Source organism: Abrus precatorius, unplaced genomic scaffold (genome assembly GCF_003935025.1).
Source record: "Abrus precatorius isolate BTA unplaced genomic scaffold, Abrus_2018 Scaffold3, whole genome shotgun sequence".
NCBI classification, from domain to species: domain Eukaryota; kingdom Viridiplantae; phylum Streptophyta; class Magnoliopsida; order Fabales; family Fabaceae; genus Abrus; species Abrus precatorius.
The window spans coordinates 16,967,131-16,986,778 of record NW_020874373.1 but is presented as its reverse complement, the minus strand read 5'-3'; the positions used below and the strand labels follow the sequence as shown (position 1 = coordinate 16,986,778).

The following is a 19,648-nucleotide window of genomic DNA, read 5'->3' as shown; positions in this document are numbered from 1 at the left end:
AGTGTAATATTATTGATTCATATAAATTAATAAGTTAAGATATAATTAGTTGTAATTTTAAAGTAGAAAAAAGTTCAAAGGAAAGTTACGCTATATTCTACCATTATTTAACCTGTAATTTACACGAGAAACGTTTTCCTAGTATTGGTGATTGAAAAACATTAAAAATTCGTAAAACTTGTACGAAAATCATTTCGGGCACTTCGATTTGCATTTCAATTTTCTACTTTCTTCCTTATGTCTGCATACAATTTAAAAGTTTAAATATCTAAGCTTTGCGTGTACATTATATGGCCATTAATAAGCGTTTAATACATTAAAGAAATGCGATATTCAAACTTGAAACATTCTGCATTTCAACACAGATATCATAGTCATTGCAATACCAAAATTTGAGAATACTAGCCATGCTGTTAACATCTTCAAATACATATAAAAGAAAAATAGAAGGAAAAAAAAAAACAGCTCTATACATTTTCAGCAGGTTCAGATCCATACGAGACCAAAGGGACTTCATCCTTCTTGAATGACACGGTATGCAACAATATAATAAAATATTGCTTCCAGGTGGGCAACCCCTCCCGAAGGAGGCTACCAAAAAAATACAAAGGCATGTTCTATCAGTAACAGCACCAGTACATACTATATTGATACATCATCAAATCTCCCGACCAAAAATTTTCCCGAACATAAAATATATTGATCGGTGACATCTCAATTGAAGAGTGAGATATATTTGCTAAAACAAAGAAATCGAAAGTGTCCCCCTAAGATAATGCCGAAACAGAACCATTTCCAGGAATGCATTCGTTCTCTAATTCAGAAAGCTCACTCTCAAAGAAGGCTTTGTGGAGAGTTCTGACACACTGCTCTGCCTCACTGTCATTTACAACTAACGAGATATTCACCTGGCGTGAAACAAAATAAAACAAATGATACATGAAAATGAAAACCTTTTAGAGTAATGATTTGCAGATAAATGCCGTTGCTTCAAGCTCAAAGCCTGAGTATGACAAACCAAAGTCTACAAAGCCAGGAAAAAAAAGTGTGAAATTGTGAATGAGGATATGTCATGCTATCTCATTAATGCAAAGAAGTCCTAACAAGTTAGAGAAATCTTTTAGATCACTTAACACTCGCCAACTGCACAAGGACAGATACAGGCCATTGCCTGTGACCAAAAACGAAAAAGCTATAATTTCTTGATAGCAACTGTAATGAAGAAACATCTGAAATTGATGAAGAGGGGGATACCTTAGAGGCACCCTGGGAGATCATTTGAACAGTGACCCCAAGAGTTCGAAGAACATGAAAAGCCTGCAATAATAAGCCAATCATTTTAAAGTCAATGAAAAGCAAAAACATAAACTTATTACAGAAGAACATAATCAACAAGTTGATGTGAATCAATTTTTTCCTGAAAACTGTATGAAACAAGTCACAGTATTTATTCCAATGAGCTGAGTTCGACAGCACCCCAACGCTTCCAGGGAATAAGAGAAGGCACTCAAAACGAAAAAAAATAAATTCCCCAAGATAGAGAGCAAAAGGGAGGGCCAGAAGGCCCAGATAGAGATATTATATAGCAATTAAATCTTGAAGCATCAAAATAGAAATAGTAAATCTCTGAACAACACTCAAATAGAGATAATATAATACAAAACCTTCTCCAATATCAGTGACGACCTCTGAACATTTCCAATGAGAGAAATTATGGATCTGCTCTTTAGGAGATTTACCACAGCAATTTTTTCCAGTTCTTCAACGACAAAGTCAAGTTCCTAGTTAAAGATAAAGAATGACAGCCAATTAGATTTTATGCAATGGCTGGAATGTAGAACAGGAGCATGGAGCAGGCACTTGTCTATATAAGTGTAAAACTAGGCGACCTAAACCAGATAGACATTATCTAACAGGTTCATCAGGGAACCTAAAAGAAGCAACTAGGCCCTATCCATGTAGGTGGGATTGACTACATCAATCAAATTACAAAATCTCATTATAGTAATATAACTCATCAACAAAAAAATTGAAAGAGCAAGATAACAAAAACAAAAATGGAACTATGGAAGTAAGGTACACAATGGCTTACCTGTTGAATTAGCTCTCTGCTCCACAGCTTTGATGGATCCAATGTCAAGGAAATACTGACTTCACTTGTAGCCACAACATCAACTGATATGCCTAAATCTTCGAAGATTGAAAACACCTGCATAAAAACAGAAATATGAAGATAGAAAGGGATTCAACCACTTGCAGGACTGGTTAGACAGCCATTAACTTTCTCACCTTAGCAAGGAAACCAAACTGACCAAGCATGCGAGTGCTTACAATATCCAACATGGTCACATTACGTTTCAAAACAATGCTAGTTAATAATGCCTACAGACAGAAATAGGAAAACATAACAGTTAACACTGTCTAAAATAATCTTTCAGATAATTGCATTTGTCATTTATGCCAAGACTTACAAACCTTGCTCATATCTCTTTTCTTGGTGATGAGAGTACCTGGAGCTTTAGGGTTGTAAGAATTTTTAACCCTAACAGGAATGTCACTTTCTCTAGCAGGTCTCATAGACTGTGGATGCAGGACCTGCAAATCAGAAATAATTCACACATTACTCTGATATCCAGAGGCCCATGTCATAATATAATCATATTTCTCATGTCAGTGTACTAGGTAAATAAGACAAATACATTGAGAGATGCACCTTTTAGCAATAGTACAAATCTAAGATAATTTGATGAGCCTAGTTATTGGCCCAAAAAACATTGATTTTTCTTAAACATTGTATAACAAACATAGATATCTATACATGGAACTTGACAGCATCCATCTTGGAAAAGTGGTCTTTATCATAATTTTCTAAGGATTGTCCATCTAATTCAATGTACTTCAAAACCAGACTTGGATAATCTGCTTCAAGTCAATGCATACAGTGAAATTGGTAGGAATTAGGATGACGTGACTAGCAGAAAACGACAATGCCAAAATCACTCACACCAAATGTACATGTACATGTGTTCTTTTATGTTCCCATATAGAAACAATAAGTTCCTCATCCATTCACCCTTTTCCCATTGCAAGAATTTTCAGGTGTTCGAAGGCCCTTCCTTGGGAGATCAAAGCTCATTGTTTGGTTGCTACTACAAAGATTGTTACTGAACAAGTTTATTAGCATTAAGTTCAGAATGGTGTATAGCAGTTTACAATATTAAAAATTCAGGAACACATGCAAGAATTTTGAAGGATCAGTTCCTGCAGTGTTATTAACTTCAAGACAAGATAGTCTTATAGTAACCCTGTCTGTTCAGTCACCACCATTCTTATTCAAATAATTACTTTAGGGGTATACAACTATAGATATCTTGTGATGATTATTCAGCAAATATTTAGGGGCTGTGTATGTATTAATCTATTTTTTTCATTATTTTTTATCTCCTTTTCCTTCTCATTTATCAATAACTTTACATCAAATTCAGATGAAATCAAACATAAAACACACAACGTGAAAACTTAAAGTCATCAAATGCGACCATAATCAAAGTCACACTGTCATGCTAAATCTAATGAATATTCTCAAAGTTCAAGACACACATTATTCAAGAAGATATATAAGTCATTGTGCATAATTGAACTAGCTTATGTTCAGTGAAAATAACCTCATAATCAAAATGTTACGGAGGGAGGTTCTGGATGAAAAATTAATTCCATGTTGAAATTAAGAAAAACAAAAAATGCTAGATTATATACCAGCAGTGGCTGACTCTCTGCTTTCTAGCAATCATATCAAAGGGGGAAAAAACCTTAAAACTATAGACATTAATTTTGAATCCACTCATAAAAGTATAAGCCCAAAATATGGAGGTTAAGATTTTGTGGAATCCAATCAAATTAATTCAGAATGAAAAGTTGCAGGTTCACAGGACTATCAATATGTGCAAGTCAATCTTCAATCGTGCCCGATTTAATTTTATTTAGTCAACAGCACTTGAATGATGGAATAATAAATTTTTTTGAAGATTTTGGTGAACATTTGGTGTCTACCTTCACTTTGGATCAGTTTCTTCTAATACATTTCAAGGGTTTCTTCTGGTAGATTTGTTGCTGTGTTATGCGGCTCTCTGAACATTATGGTTTGGTTTGACTCTGATTCATAAAGTCAACCCACTTAGTGGGAAGAGGATTATGTTGGAACTGTTGATGTTGTTGTTTACATGGTCCTCAGAAGTATTTGTATGGAGCAGAATAGTCATACCTTCAAGGCATTTCTTTACCCTCAACATGTGTTATGCCATAGAACTGTGTTAATGACTTCTATCTGAAGTTCTCTTCATGATTTTTTTAAGAGAGATTCCCTTTCTGGTATCTAGAGAAATCATTCAGCTTTCTTGCAATTAGCCTTGTAGAATCCCTTTTTTAGTATCTCTATTTTGGGGGACCCCTACTCCTCCCTAGTCTTAAATTTGAATATTAAATTTCCTCTTCTATTAAATAAGTAAAACCACAGAACATTTATTAAGTAATTAAATATAAACAACAATGAGTCAATGACTATAATCAAGCCTTATCCAACTATGTCAGATTTGTAAAGAAAATATACATTTTAAAATATTATTTCTGATGCTTTGCATTACAAATGTACAACAATGAAAAGTGTCTTTGGACAACAAAGCAGAACCAAGAAATCTTGATAGAATCCTTCGACGTTTTTATACCCATGAGAAATGGCACATGGGATGTTGTCAACAGAACAAGATAAGTAAATATAATGATACCTGAGCACCAAAGTAAGCAAGTTCAGCAGCCTCGTCAAATGTCAAATATGGAACAGGTTCTGCTTGTGGGCATAAATTTGGATCACAGGTTAGAACGCCATCAACATCTTTCCATACCTGTTGAGGGTATTCAAATTAACTATTTTCTTTTTAGACTTATACCCTCTAGAAGCTATGGAAATTATGCATAAAATAGTTGCAGTTTTTCATGCTAGTATTTTGCATTATGAAGTCAAGAATACACTTTCATTTCCTACATCCAGAATTAATTCCAACACCTAAATCTAACAACTCATTCAATACACAAAGCAAGTGCACTGACACTCTGACAAGATGCTGACTTGCACAACTAAGCTTGTGTACAAACCTGGATTTCTGGCAACCCTAGTGCTTTGCCAATTGTAGTAGCTGTCAAATCACTGCCCCCTCTTCCCAATGTTGTCACTGCACACGATTTACGTGCCTGCAAGAAGAAAAGAGTATTGCACTTGTAACTTGAGAATTTCTTATATTAGCAATTTAAAAGCCTGGAAAACTGGAGAAGGTATGTGGGCAGGGGGATAGAGGAACCATTAAAAATGTAAGGCATCACAAAGACCTTTCCAAGGAAGCCTGTAACAACTGGAATTGCAGGATCAGATACCCAATCACTATGTAACCTCTTTGCAACAGCAGGGTATGTTGCTTCCAAAATGTCCGCATTTGTGAAGTCATCAGTAGTTATAAAACCAATCTCAAATGCATCATACTGCCAGTCCATTAAATTAGCATTTAGCAGCAATTACTATGATCAAGATTCAGAGTTAGACTATTCTTGTTAGAAATTATAAAACTAACTTTGTTGGTTGCCAAGTGTAATTATGTATTAGATAGGGAAATAAGAAAACATACTTGGCGGGCCTTAACACCTATTTTATTAAGATATGCAGCAAAGATCCTAGTGGACATACACTCTCCAAATGAAACTAAATAGTCTTGAGTCCGCGGTGTCATCTCTTTCATCATAGCTATCCCCTTCAAAAGTTGCTCCAATTCTTCTAGATGCTCTGGAAATGTTTCCACACACAAAAAGATGATATGAGAACAGACATATGAAAATTGCTTGAACATGCACACTGAGAAGAAATAAAGCTTGTGGTAGAATTAGTTCAATCCACAAGTTGATAAAATATAATAAAAAAATTGCATGAATAAAGAAGCTCACATGCTATGTCACTTTTTCCTGTAACAATAATCATCATTATGAATTAAAATGTCGCACTCATGCATAAGATTTCATCATGCAACCCAATGCACATAAAATACAATACTGCCTCGGGTAGGTTACATAAAACATTGCTAATCTTGAGAACAAAATAACAGGGTTGCCACCGCCCTGCTTTCAAGGAACATTCAATATCAAGCAACCATACCAGAGTAACCTCTTTAAGCAAAACTTCTTCAGGATATATTCTTAAATCCTGAGCATTAATATAATAATACACAAACAAAAATGAAAATACAAAAACTGCAGAGTAAAACAAGCAGTAACTAGCACGAAAATGTATTGCTAAAAAACAAATTTATTCAAACAAATGTTCAACACCCATAAGCTTATTGGAGAGACACATATATTTATAGACATAACATTGTGGGTGAGCCAATTTTATAAGAAGGTTTATTACAAAAGAAACTGCTTCCAATGTCAGCCAAAAGTGATCAAATATGGAAAAAGGTAGCTCACTTGCAATAACATTTCTGTCCACTCCAAGCTCTTCCACAGTCCTAAAATAACAACACACAATGACACATAAAGAACTTATAAGTCAACAAACAAGAAAAAGTGATTTTCCTTTATTTACTCATTTAAAACATTTTCACTAGACTAGGAAAACCATAGAGGAAAATGGATTGACCTTACCTTATATGCAGGTCTTTTATAACAGCGAGCTCATCAATACTGTTGGCATTAGTTACTCCACAACTTACAGCTTTTTCTCCTGCCTAACAAGACAAAAAGTAATTCCATTTCTTTCAACCACAGTTCCATATTCAGGGTTTTAACTTTTAAATTGCATACTGCACCACCACATGATGCAATGGGATGGCAATGCAATTGAACCGAACACTATGCTATTGCCAAAAAACATAAAATTTATTACTCCCTCTGTCTCATATTAAATGTCATTTGAATACTTTTTACTAGACTCAAATTATTTGTTAATTTAAAATATCAAGAAAGCAACAATTCTTTTTTTTTTCCCCCAATAATATTACTCTTCCTGTCAACTAACTACTGCAACAACTCCCACATTTTAAATATAGGTATTTAGTGAAATTAATTTATTTTACCATAGTAACTAGTAAACTAATCATTTTCTTAAGACGTGTGCATTAGTACTAAGTAACATCTAAAATGAGACAGAAGGAGTACAAAAACGAAACACGGAAAGACACAATACCAGTAAAAGCATGTTAGTTGTCTTTCCCATGGCAGAGAGAACAATGATAGGCCTCTCATCAGGAAAATTTTGTATAAGGCTTGCAACTTCTCTCATCCTCTCTGCATTGGCCAATGATGAGCCACCAAACTTCATGACACACGTGTAACTCTTTTCAGTTTCGGCGAAACCGCCACTTCCACCTTCGTTTTTCTCAACCAAATCACTTTCTGGTGCCTTGCTGCAACTAACCATGAGTGTTACCACCCTCTCATTTAAAACTCTCCTTACACAACAACACACAAGGGGAACGGAAGCAACATTTGCTGCAAACCCAATTCGCCGTGACAATAACAGCGGTTGACAATGCACGCTTCCACTCAAAGCCACAGGGAACGTGGTCTTAACACAACTAAGCTGCATCGTGCTTGATATGCTTATACCAATGAAAATGAGTTATTTCTACGAATGACTCAAATCGAAAACAACCATAAACAAATAAAAATTTTAATTGTTTGTGTCAGTTATTACTCAAATGCTTCATTGCCCAAACCTCGATCTGCGAAAAAGAATCCAATTCTCTCCATTCAGTTACCATGGATGGAAGATCACTCAAAATTAAGGAAAATGTTAAAAAAACCAATGGTTTAGGGAGTCTAAAACTAATACCTTGTGAGAAAGAGTTTGGTGTTGAGAGGGCGAAAATGTACGATAAGATGGAAAATTTGAGGAAGGTTAGGGTTCAGGAACGATTGTTTTGTAGAGAGATAAGAGGAAGAGTGGTGGAGGCGATTTTGACCGGGAACTCTGTCTGGAGTAACTGTCTGTAATAGCAGAGAAAGTGTGACACCCTCGTGGCGGCTCTTCTCTTTTTCTTTCTGAAACTACCTCGTGAAACGACAAAAACGTGCTATTTTCCTGCATATTTTTTTAATCAATAAAAAAAAAACTTTACTAGTTTGATTTTTTTTTTTTTAATCTTCAGAAAAGAAATTAATCTCTCTAATCATTGTTCAGAATTATTTATCAAATTTATTAAGAGGTTTTTTTAAATCTTGAACTATTTAAACGGCATAGTTTATTGATTTTACTAACCTTTGTATGTTTTTTTAACAAATATTTTTACTTTTAATTCCGCACTCGATCAATATTACAAGGACAAACAGACATTAATAAAAGAATAATAATTAATATTATCTTAAATTTTTGTACAGATACATAAATAGGAATGGAGGTAGTATAATTTAACTTAATTTAGAATAGTTTTGTGTAATTTAAAGTTTGGTGATAAAATATTTATGATTTTAAAAAAATTAAGAGTAAATATTTAAATTAGTCTCTTAAAAAAAAGTAATCAAATAGCTTTTAAAAATTCCATCCACAAAACTCACAAAAATAAGTTTTGTAAAACTTTAGTTTTTTTGTTTTATTTTTTATTTTAAAGAGTATTTTTATTTTGTGTTTATGTATAAAAACAAGTCTTAAAAGTAAAATAGGCCTAACGTATATGTTACATTGGGACTTGGAGGAAAGAAAAGAAAAGCATGAAGAGAGTATAGGAAAGGTTGGAACTTGTATAAGTCCTTTAGTAAATATTTTAGAATTTTATGATTGAAAAAGAGATATACTAAAATTGTAAAAGCTAAAAAAAACAAAAGACGTTTTTTTATGGAATTATATAAAAAGTTTATATAAAAAAATTAAGCAACTTAATAGCATTGCACCATTCGAGATTATGCTCTTAAAAGTCATTATTATTACTGAAAAAAGCAATCATAGAATTCATTATACCAAAAATATGTTGTAGTTATGGGTTAAAATATTTACAATGTCTTGTAAATAAAAAAAAACATTTGATGTCATCTCACACATTAAACAATTATCATCATTAATATCAATAGATAATGACATTAGTAATTTATTTAAAAAAAAGTAAATATTTTTTAATTTCTAAGATATTAGAAAAATTATAACCATTAATCTATTTAAGAATATATAATACATTCTCAAGTTTATACATACCGTAACAACTATTTTCTATAAGTAAATGTTTTAAAAAAAACTTTTAGAATATTATTTTAGAAAATAAAAATTATTAAGTATCATCTAACTAATTAACAGTCCAATTAGTCAATTTAAGTAAGTTACCTAACATAATTAAGCAAAGAAATTGATCAAACATATGAATGAAGGGTAGGTCAGACTTGTAATACTCACTTATATATGGTTAATTTCTTTCTAATTTATTTAAAAAAAACTAAAAATAAGGAGAAAAAGGTACTAAATAAAGAAATGTAACTGCAGAGAAGTACATACTATAAAAGTACCAAAAATTTATTCGAATATGAGAGAAATACAAGGGTTAGTATTCTCTCGCGAGAAATTTTTAAGTGATTTGAAGACATGTGGTCTACTTTTTTCCAAAAAATGCATGTGTTGTGTTATTATTGGTTGAGATCATGGTGTTTCGAGACCATAGAAAAAAATTCTCATTTCCTTGCAATAACAAGTGGTGTCTTCATATATAATATTGATAAATTAACTCAATTGAACGATGCCTTCGTTATGTGATGCATTAATAGTGTTCTTTTTCTGGCTTTTACCGTTTTACATTTTCTTTGAAATCCCATTTCACTGTCCGTGTAACAAGTTTAAAGAAACTACAGATAGAACAAGTTTATTACTACTAAACCGTTAATTAGAAAGTAAGGAACAAGTAGGCATCATAAGAGCCAGCGGGATGGCGTACAAAGAAGAGTTTTAGTCATACTTATTGAACTCAAACCAATTGATTTGATTCAATCTTTTAGAAAGTGAAAGCCTCGGTAGCCCAAAAGAATAAAACCCATGCATGGCAGAATTATATTCACAACCAATATTTTTCTGCCACAATGCGTTAAAGAACTTGCTATATAACTATCAATTAGTTTTAACTTTGAAAGGGCCAGATTACGAGGACTACTTAAATTTTAGGTGAGTGGATTTTTACTCCATGCATTGAACTGTACTGATTTTTCAATTCTAGTCCCGATTTTTGCTCCCAAAACCTTTAAGACTGTACCGAGTGGCATCACATTCAAGATAAATACGCAAGGAACTAGATTGGGAATGAAAAGAAATAGAACAATTTATTCCATCACTTAAAAATAAAGTTAACAACATAAGTTCAGTTTTGTCAAAGGCGCACGATTGAGAAAAATATCAAAGCTAACTCCTCAACCTACAGATTAGCTAACCTATTTTCTGATCTGGGCCTAAACAGGAAGGCCTTTACAAAGGGGAACAAGAAGCAATGCATTTACAAACTGCAAGCTACAGCAACTACAGTTAGTACCTCTATAAGGGTAGCATTTATCAAGCACTTCAATTACATCGTACCATGGAATCCTGCTGAATCCAAGAGCACAGCTTTAATTTGCTCAGGGAGGACATCCTGGCCTTCTCTGCATTGCTGGTAAGAAACAAGAAAGAATATATATCAAAGTCATAACTTCAGACGCTATAAAGCTAATGATTGGTATGCCCAAAAGTGAAATGCCAGAAACTTCAGAGCAAACACCCTTCAAGTCTAAAGTTAATCTTCGCACTTCTAACTAAGGTCTGCGCTAAAACTCAGGTCCCTCTCATCTAATGCACACCTTATGTATTTGATAAGTGGGATTGGGTTCTCAAGCTCAGGTATCATGCCTGCGTCTTAACCAACTATTCTGTTCTGCTATCAAGTTTCTTTCATTTCATGACAAGCATCAATAATGAAAATCAAGGCAAATTAAAAATATATATGTTCAAGTGAAACTTGGCACCGGTGAAAGAGTTATACCTCAGCTCTGAACACATCTAAAGCAAAGCCATTGAAACAACTAATGACAGCCTGCTGAACATCCAATCCAAGGTTATCCAGAGCCCTCATGGTAGAAAGCAAAAGACCTGGTCGGCGGGTACAAAACATATGAATGTTGACAGCTCTCCCTTCCCTTACTCTAACTTCCACCTATAAATTTCAGAAACAATATAGTCAAGTTAAAACAATTTCCTTGATTACCATGCAAATATATTCAGCGATCATAAAAATTGATATCAAAACTAGTTGGCAATCATTAGTGTGGACTAATACACTTATTGGAATACAAATTCTGGATCTGGTGGGCCTCCACTTCAGGTTTACCAGATCCAGAAGGAGCAGTAGTGGAAATATGTCGGGGAAGTCTGTCAGCAAATAGAAGTAGGAGTCTAACTGAAATACAAGTGCAGCAGGACATTGAAGAAGGGTTCTGGAGGCATGAGGAGAGGTGTAAATTAATTTTCTCTACTTTCATTACTGCAATTGAAGTATTGTCCTATTCTTTTTCCTACTATACCAGTTTTAATATTAGGATCAATCATAAAATTTGCAGATCCACACCATGCCATCAAGACCACTTATAACTTACAAGCTCATTTTGTAATACAATTACAAAAATCTGAGATTTGTCGATATCAGATTGATTTGTTAAGAGTGCAAATACCAATTGGTACAAGTATGTCCAAAAAAAAAAAAAACACAAATGCTATGAAAGAACCAATTCATGTAGTTTCAAATCAATTCTATCTTGATTCAGTTTAGAACATTCCAACAATAGGTATACCATATAACTTTGGGACTACCTCAACTAATCAGCCCATTTGGTAGGTTAATGGAACAACTATTTTTGGAAACAACAACAACAAGAGTCTTATTCCACTAGATAAGGTTGGCTACATAAATCACACGGTGCCATTGAGTTTTTTTTTTTCTGGAAAACAAAAGCATTTTTGTTTTTCCGAAAGCACTGTCAGGAAGCCAGAAAATATTATTACTTCTCTAAAATAAGCTAAACCAAACCCGTAATTTGCTTGACTAACAAACGAATTTTGATCTGAGTCAGACCAGCTTGATCTTTTCCATCTAAATTGGCCCAGCCCAGCGTGCTTGCCTGTTTGGCCAGCCCACATAATCCTTGAGACAGACTATTTTGAGGCTTTTTTGTCAGGCCAGTATGGCCCAACCAAAGGAATTTGTCTGGGTAAGCCAATCCACATAATAGGTCTAATTCCAGCCATAATTTCCAAGGAACTTTGAGGTTATTCTTGCTGTTTGAAGCTTACAAATGCTGTGTTTTCTTTAAAGAAAATTTGAAAAAATTTAGGGCTTGTTGTGTAGGATTGCAATCATTCAAACTATTTTGCTGGGTTATCTTTCTCAAAGTATCAATTGTGACATAATTTACATGGTCTGCATAAAACAAACTGCAATTTTGGCATTCGTATAAACAACAATTTTGCAACCAAATCAATAAATCTAAGATACCTTGGCAGCTTGGTTTTTAGGACTTGGCAGGGAGCCAGGATATAGTTCCTCCTTGACCCGGCAAGGAAGGGTTGGTGGAGTGGGTGTCAAAGGGTGAAAGCTTGAAGAAGCTGGCAGCAATGAGCCAGGTGGAGTCGACTCTAGCTCATTATGAAGATCATTAATCCGCTGCAATAGCTCCTTCAAGTAGTCAATTGCATCCCCAAGTATCGAGGCCCTATCCATCTACAAACAAACAAAATCACATAAGCATATACAATTCCAAACACAAGTGCCTTGTTAACGCTAATAAACTAGTCAGTGGCAAAAATCACACTAACACGTTACTCTAAACTACAAAAGTAAAGATTCATTAAAATTGCCATGAATACAGAACTACACACCAGATTCCCTCCAAACATAAACAAGTTACAAAAAGCTTGAAACTTTTTTCTGGAAGAGAAAGAATAAAAATACATAATTCATGATATTTCGAATTATATATTACAGAATCAGTAAGTAACTCCGTAACACCACAACGGAAAAAGTTAAAAATATATATGCATTTACAAAAACCAGAATACTTTTTCATACCTTGCTAATCTTGGGCACAACAGACCTAAGCATGTACAACCTATCATTGAGCTTCTTCCTACGGCGCCTCTCAGCCATGAGATTTTTGGCGGGTAGGCCCTTCTTCTTCCCCTTGTGATCTCCACCAGTAACAGTGACAGTGTCACTCGGATTCAAACCATTCCCATTCTCAATTTGGTCATCAGAATCATAAGCATCAACGTCAATGCTATTACCTTCTTCGCCTTCCCCTTCTTCCCATTCCCTCCCCTTCCTCCTCACAGTCTCCAAGCCCGGAATCTCCACCGAACCTCGCCGCTTCTGGAACAGCGTCGGTTGCGGCGCCTCCAAGGGCTTGAGAGCCTTGGCTCTGCTCGGAATGAGGGCTCCGAGTTCTCCGAACTCGGAGCCCGTATGGGCCGGAGAAAAGCCCATGAAGAGAGGGGAATTGGAGGAGTGGTTCCCGGGTAAAAAGCCAGCTTCGAGGCCCAAATCGAAGCCGGAGTCAAAAGTGTTGGTGTTGAAGAAAGGGAGGGAGGGAGAGGGGTCGAGAGGGAAAGAGTCGATGTTGATGCTGTGAGGGTGCATGAGGAAGTTATCGGTTGGTGTGGTTGTTGTTGTTGGGTTAGGAACAAAGGGGTTGCTAATGGAAGAGTTGAAGTAGCAGTGAGGTTGAGGTTCGGGTGGAGGTTGGGGCTGTTGAAGCATGGATTTAAAGGAAGTGAGAGGGGCAGGCATGGAAATGGCAATGTGGTGTTGGTCGTGATTAGGTTCGGAGTAGGGTGCGGTCCACGACGCTGCTTCTTCTTCTTCCTCTTCTTCTTCAAGTTGAGGTTCCATCCATGGAAGTGAAGGAAGGGGTAAGGGTAGCGTGTATCTCTCCATGAGAGAAAAGGGGGAAAAGCGAGGAGCTTTTTGTTTGGTTTTGGGGTCAGATTCAGAACCTCATTTGGGCCAAGAAAGATGCAGAGAAAAGGGAAATTCAGAGTTTGGAACGTTAAGTTTACTGTGTCCAAAAAATGAATGGAGAGGGAAACGGCTGGTAGGGTGTGGTTTATCCATGTGTGTCTGTCTGCCTCTGTCCCTCTTGATATTTTATTCCCACCCAACTATCCTCTTTTTTATGTTTTATCTCGACCCAGATTAAATATAAATAATTAATAATAATAAAATTTTATTATAAATAATTATTATATTTTTATAACTTTAATGCATTTTTTTATAAAAACATTTTATTTATAAATGTTGAATTAAAATCAGTTCAACAACTAAGATTAACAAAAACTTTTATACGTTCAGTTTACAGTTACAACTAAAGATTTTTTTTCCAAAAAATCATCAAAATAATATTTTTAAGCTTAAATTAATAAATAATCCTTAAAAATATATAATTTTTATAAATAACCCTTATAAATTTTTGTAAAATTTTAATTTTAATTAATATTGAAATAGTCTTTATTATTTTAATTTTTTAAGATTTTTTTTATCATTATATTGAATGTCAAAAGTATTTTCCTATTTAAAATCTGATAATCACGTTTCAAACTTTCCTAATTTAACTGTGTAAAAAAAAATAGTTCATATTCTTATATTTAATATGAAACGAACTTATTAAGAATAAACATTCATATTTCATGAGAATAATAAAATAAGCCTTCTTATTTTATAAAATACAACTTTTAACTATTTTAAATTTTTTTAACAAAAAATAACATTTTAACTTTAGATAATAATAAGATTTAATAAAAAAAATATTTACAGAATTAAAAACAAACAATTTTAATAAAAAGTAATTTTAAAAATATTTTTTAAAAAATATTTTTTTAAGTTTTATCACATCTGTGCCTGGCATTTCATGTTACCAGTATTATGTTAAATAATATTAACTTAGACTTAATGATACTATATTAATTAATAATAAGAACCATTTTAAAAAAAAATAAAATTGACAATTTTTTTATAAAAATTAATTCAAAAAATATTTTATGAGACTATTGCTTTATTTACACGCACTAAGATAGAATGGAATCCATCCCTTTAACTCTTAACATCGTATTATCAGTGATCAGACTGTAACTGCTAGCAGTCTTGACTTGGTATTTTAGTTTAGAACCTTATCAAATGTAATTTTCGTTACTTTTAAATATTAATTAAAAATAATAAAAGTTAAAGATTAAAATAAAAATGGATAACAAAAAAAAAAAGATTAAAATAAAAATTATAAATAAAAACAATAAGCATTTATAACATTACAGATAACAATAAAAGTTTACATCTTTTATTTCTCTTCACAATCCAAATACTTAATATTACTCAGAACTTATCTTTTTCAGTACAATTATTAAAAAAAAATCTCACCCCTTTTTCGTATCCATAACAATGAAAATAATAACGCTTTTACATCTTTCACACGATATTTGATAGATAAATTTAAAAGAATATTGTGATCTAACAGTAATCTTTTAAAATTTTAATTTAAAAATTAACTCGTTGTATTAATTATTATATCTCACTTTTAATATGTATAATTTAAAAATAAATTGCATAATAAAATTGTACAAAAAAATATCCAATAATGAGAGATAGAAAACTAAAAAAAATAAAAGAAAATAAAATGAGTGATTTGATAAAGAGATAAATATTAATAATTTAAAAAAAATGTTTTACAAACATGTATAAATAATGTAACTCGTTTCTTACGTCAGAATTTCAAATTTGAAGTCTAAACCAAAATTAACTTAAGAGAGTGATAGCATTCAATGAGATCCAATGTTTAAATATCTGTTTAAATATCCAACGTACACATATCAGAGGTTCTCTGAAACGGCCATTAGAGCGTTAAAGTTCACACGCATAACCGGAAAGAAAGCAACAATAAGGATTACTTGCCAATGCAGACTTTGCCACTAACCTTCTTCAGTGCAGTTTTACTTTTTCAAGGTACAAGTAGTTGCTTCCTGGTCCACTTCACTCCAATGTCTTTTTTTTTTTGTTAGGGTATGTCATGGGAATTATGTTTAATTATTTTGGTTATTTATTTATTTTCTATTTTAAAAAATTAAAATTATTTATTCATAATAATACAAATTTCTCCCTTTTTTTCTACAATATTTAACTCCCAGATTCTGTACTGCTAAATAGGATCCATCCACCCTTTTATTTATCAACCAAGACATGTATAAAGAATCTACCATATGCTTGAACTAATTTAGTCTTTAATAAACATTTACTTATATTGTCATTTATTACCATCCAAAAATGATCAATTGTTAAGATAATTAACTTTTGTTAGTATAATATTTAGCTAACAAAAACTAAATTATTAATATAGACAATATTTATATTAACAAATTATGTATTGTACCAACACTTGATATATTGATAATATATATTAATTTTTATTAACTAAATTATTTTTTGGTATAAGATCTTTTTTGTCAGTATAATATTTTAAAAATTTATACAATTCTTTTTGTTAGATAAATACCATACCAATAAAAACTATCTTAAACTTGGATGTTTTTATTTATTAATTAATGGAATTTTATGTGATCAACATAAAATAAGTTAATATAAAGACAGATTACATACATGAAAATTGTTAAGTAAAATAAGTACTTCTCATCAATAGTATGAGCATATTTAGTTTTAACTTGTATAAAGCTCCAGAATAGCAAGTAATTAAAATAATTCATGCAAGTTTATACAAATAACTTATAATTTTAATATATATTTTTTGGTTTATTTTCATGTAATTTCATATTATATATATACTTATGATATACATTATTATATAAAAATATAAAATAAACACTTAATTAATAATTTATTAATTTATAAACAATTATTCATTGTAAATGCTTAGGTTTAGTCACGAGTTAGGAAAAAAGACTCCTTTTTTGTTATGCTATAATGTTAACATGAATTTATTATATAAAAATGGTTGTTTATTAACAAATAAAATTTAATAAATATTAAGATAAATTTTACTAGAATAATGTTATCTAATAAAAATTAAATAATTCATAAAAACTTTTGTTTTATATTAACCAATAATATAATTTACTAATATCTGTTATTGATAGTATATATTAATGCTTAATATTAATAAAAATTATTTATCAGTATAATATATCATATTATTAATAAAAACATAAAATGTCTTTATTAATAATTTTTTAATTTTAGTGAAAAACTATATTAATGAATACTAATCTAATAAAATTTTATTAATAAATGAATTATTTTTATAGTGATTCTTAGACATACACAAAAAAGTTATAAAATATAATATGTTGTTCTAAAAAAAGAAGCCCAAATATGTAAAATATTATTCAATTTCATACAAATATGCAATATAAGTAATAAAGTTTCATTACTTAAACATAAACAACTAATGTTATATATAATATTACAGATAATTTTTAATTTTCAATTTTTAAATATATATTTAAAAAAATTAATTAAGAGAAAAATTGTCCCACTTTAATGTTTATGAAACATTTTCTTAGATATAGTTCTCCATTTAAAGTGGAATACGATATTTGTCTGTATGAAAATATTTTCAGACCTCCCATAACCATAAATGAAGAAGTCCCTCCTTCATTCTTAAGCATTCAAAAACAAATCCCAACGATGCAATACCATAGTAAGATATGTTAATGTGAAAATAAAACTATCTAAGCAAAATTTACAAATGATAGCAATTAAACTACTCGTAAAATCATAGTATTTTATTAAAAGTTTTTCAATCTTAAATAAATTAACATACAGTATTGTTATGATTATCATTTTTTTAAAGAAAAATTTAATTTATGGTGTAAGAATAGTTGATGAAATATCTAATAAGTTGTCAACGTTAAATCATAAAATACAACATTGTTATGGATTTTGAACAAGTGGTATTTCCATGAGCCACAGTGGTTGTTGACAAGAAATTGAAACCAGAAGATCAAATTAAGCAGCACCAGCAGCCACTCTTTAATGAAATCACAAGCTTGTTACATGTCCTTATAATTTGTTTTGATTAGTTTATATTTTGAATGATCTCTGACATACATGCATGTATTCAATTATTCATGGTGCAGGATAGATGTACAGGATTTACTCTTGGGGATCAGAAAGGGAAAAGGTAGGAAATGTATCCACTACAAATAATATTTTTTATAGAGCAATTTTTTTCTCTATCTTATTATTATTATTATTGTTTTCAAAATATACACTTAGTACTAGTTTCTTTCATTGAGGCGCCAAGTCCATAAATTGCATGCATGTTATAGATATATCAAGAGTTGCTATTTATTCTCTTTTTTTCATATCTCTTTTTTTTACTATTAAATAAATTCAAAGATTTAATTTGATTTTTCCTTACAAGTGAATTTTAAATAATTAATACAGGTAAAAGTCAAACCAATAATAACATATATATTTACAAAGCCATATTATATCATCATTTATCAAGTTAGTTTATCCTAGCATAGGGTTATGGTGGGCTTGAATAAAGAAGCTGAAACTCAAGTTGTAATTTGAACCAAGCATTATTCAAAGTGGAGTCTGGAATAAATTTTTGGAAAAAAAAAGAAAAAAAGCAAGCTTCTCGTGACCTTTTTTACCCCTCGTTTTATCATTCACACCTACTCTTCAATCAAACTTGAAACTCTCATCCTAACTTTTCAATTCCCCCTTGTTCAATGCTTGCTATATCTCCCTTCTACTTGTCCCTCTCTCCATGTATATGCAAACTAACCTTGCAGTTTTTTAATCAAATTTCTAAGACATTAAAAGTTTATAGTTAAGAAAGTTGAAACGACTACATCAAATCGCATTGGCTTGTGCCATCAATTTAGGATTTTCTATTTCAAATTGTGTTTCAACATTTTAAAAATAATCTCTTAATTACTAAATAGATATAATATACAATATTTCTTTTATATTTATAAGATATTAATTATTTAGTTTTATTTTTATATTTTTTTAAAATATTAAAAATGTTGTTAAAATTTTATAAAAGGGATATATCATTTATCTTTAAAAATTTCTTAATCTTCCTTTTTTTATGCCTACAAACTTTTTAATTAATAAATATAAAAATTGATAAATTTTTTTATATTATAAGATATTAAATAGGTATATTTTTTTTATTTAATGCTTACTTTATCAAATAATTTTAATTTTTATACACTCTCAGTGTAAAATTTTTTTATATTGCCAGCTAATTAGAATTCATCATAGATATACTTTTTATATGAGTTTTATAAATCACAATTGAATTTAAGAATATCAAAATAAAAAATTTTATAAAGTAAAAACATGTTTATTATATTAAAGTTATATTCAGAAATTTAATATAATTTTATTATTATTAGTTATTTAAATTTAATCATAAAAGTTAAAGTTAACATTTTTATTTATTTATTATTACATAAATTAATAAATTTTAATATAATAATATATAATTAAATGATAATTTAAAATGTTTTTACACTATCATAATATTAATTTCTATTTAAAAATGATGATCAATTCCTTTGTTTAATGTCAGAAATCTTTAAGTCTTAAAGGTTCAAGAC

At 31.1% G+C, this 19,648-nt stretch overlaps 2 protein-coding genes across 4 annotated transcripts; both read right to left on the bottom strand.

The window, feature by feature from the left end:
* Positions 1-343: 343 nt before the first annotated feature.
* Positions 344-8,047, bottom strand: LOC113861905 (aspartokinase 2, chloroplastic-like). Of its 2 annotated transcripts, none has more exons than XM_027495007.1 (14): positions 7,871-8,047; positions 7,223-7,760; positions 6,682-6,764; positions 6,505-6,545; positions 5,673-5,827; positions 5,380-5,529; positions 5,149-5,244; positions 4,782-4,898; positions 2,476-2,595; positions 2,290-2,382; positions 2,093-2,209; positions 1,665-1,781; positions 1,255-1,317; positions 344-908 (listed from the first exon to the last, which is right to left on the bottom strand). In XM_027495007.1, the coding sequence occupies exons 2-14, from the start codon at positions 7,622-7,624 to the stop codon at positions 768-770; spliced, it is 1,695 nt and encodes a 564-aa protein (XP_027350808.1). In that variant the 5' UTR covers positions 7,625-7,760; positions 7,871-8,047; the 3' UTR covers positions 344-767. The 2 variants fall into 2 exon arrangements, with proteins under 2 accessions (XP_027350808.1, XP_027350809.1); XM_027495008.1 differs by having other exon boundaries at positions 542-1,024; positions 7,871-8,026.
* Positions 8,048-10,347: 2,300 nt separating this feature from the next.
* On the bottom strand, positions 10,348-14,111 carry LOC113861409 (transcription factor ICE1-like). Of its 2 annotated transcripts, none has more exons than XM_027494211.1 (5): positions 13,101-14,111; positions 12,528-12,752; positions 11,022-11,192; positions 10,580-10,652; positions 10,348-10,513 (listed from the first exon to the last, which is right to left on the bottom strand). In XM_027494211.1, the coding sequence occupies exons 1-5, from the start codon at positions 13,962-13,964 to the stop codon at positions 10,500-10,502; spliced, it is 1,347 nt and encodes a 448-aa protein (XP_027350012.1). In that variant the 5' UTR covers positions 13,965-14,111; the 3' UTR covers positions 10,348-10,499. The 2 variants fall into 2 exon arrangements, 1 of the variants encoding a protein (XP_027350012.1); XR_003504216.1 differs by lacking the exon at positions 10,348-10,513 and adding an exon at positions 10,840-10,927 and having other exon boundaries at positions 10,622-10,652.
* Between the last annotated feature and the right edge of the window lie 5,537 nt (positions 14,112-19,648).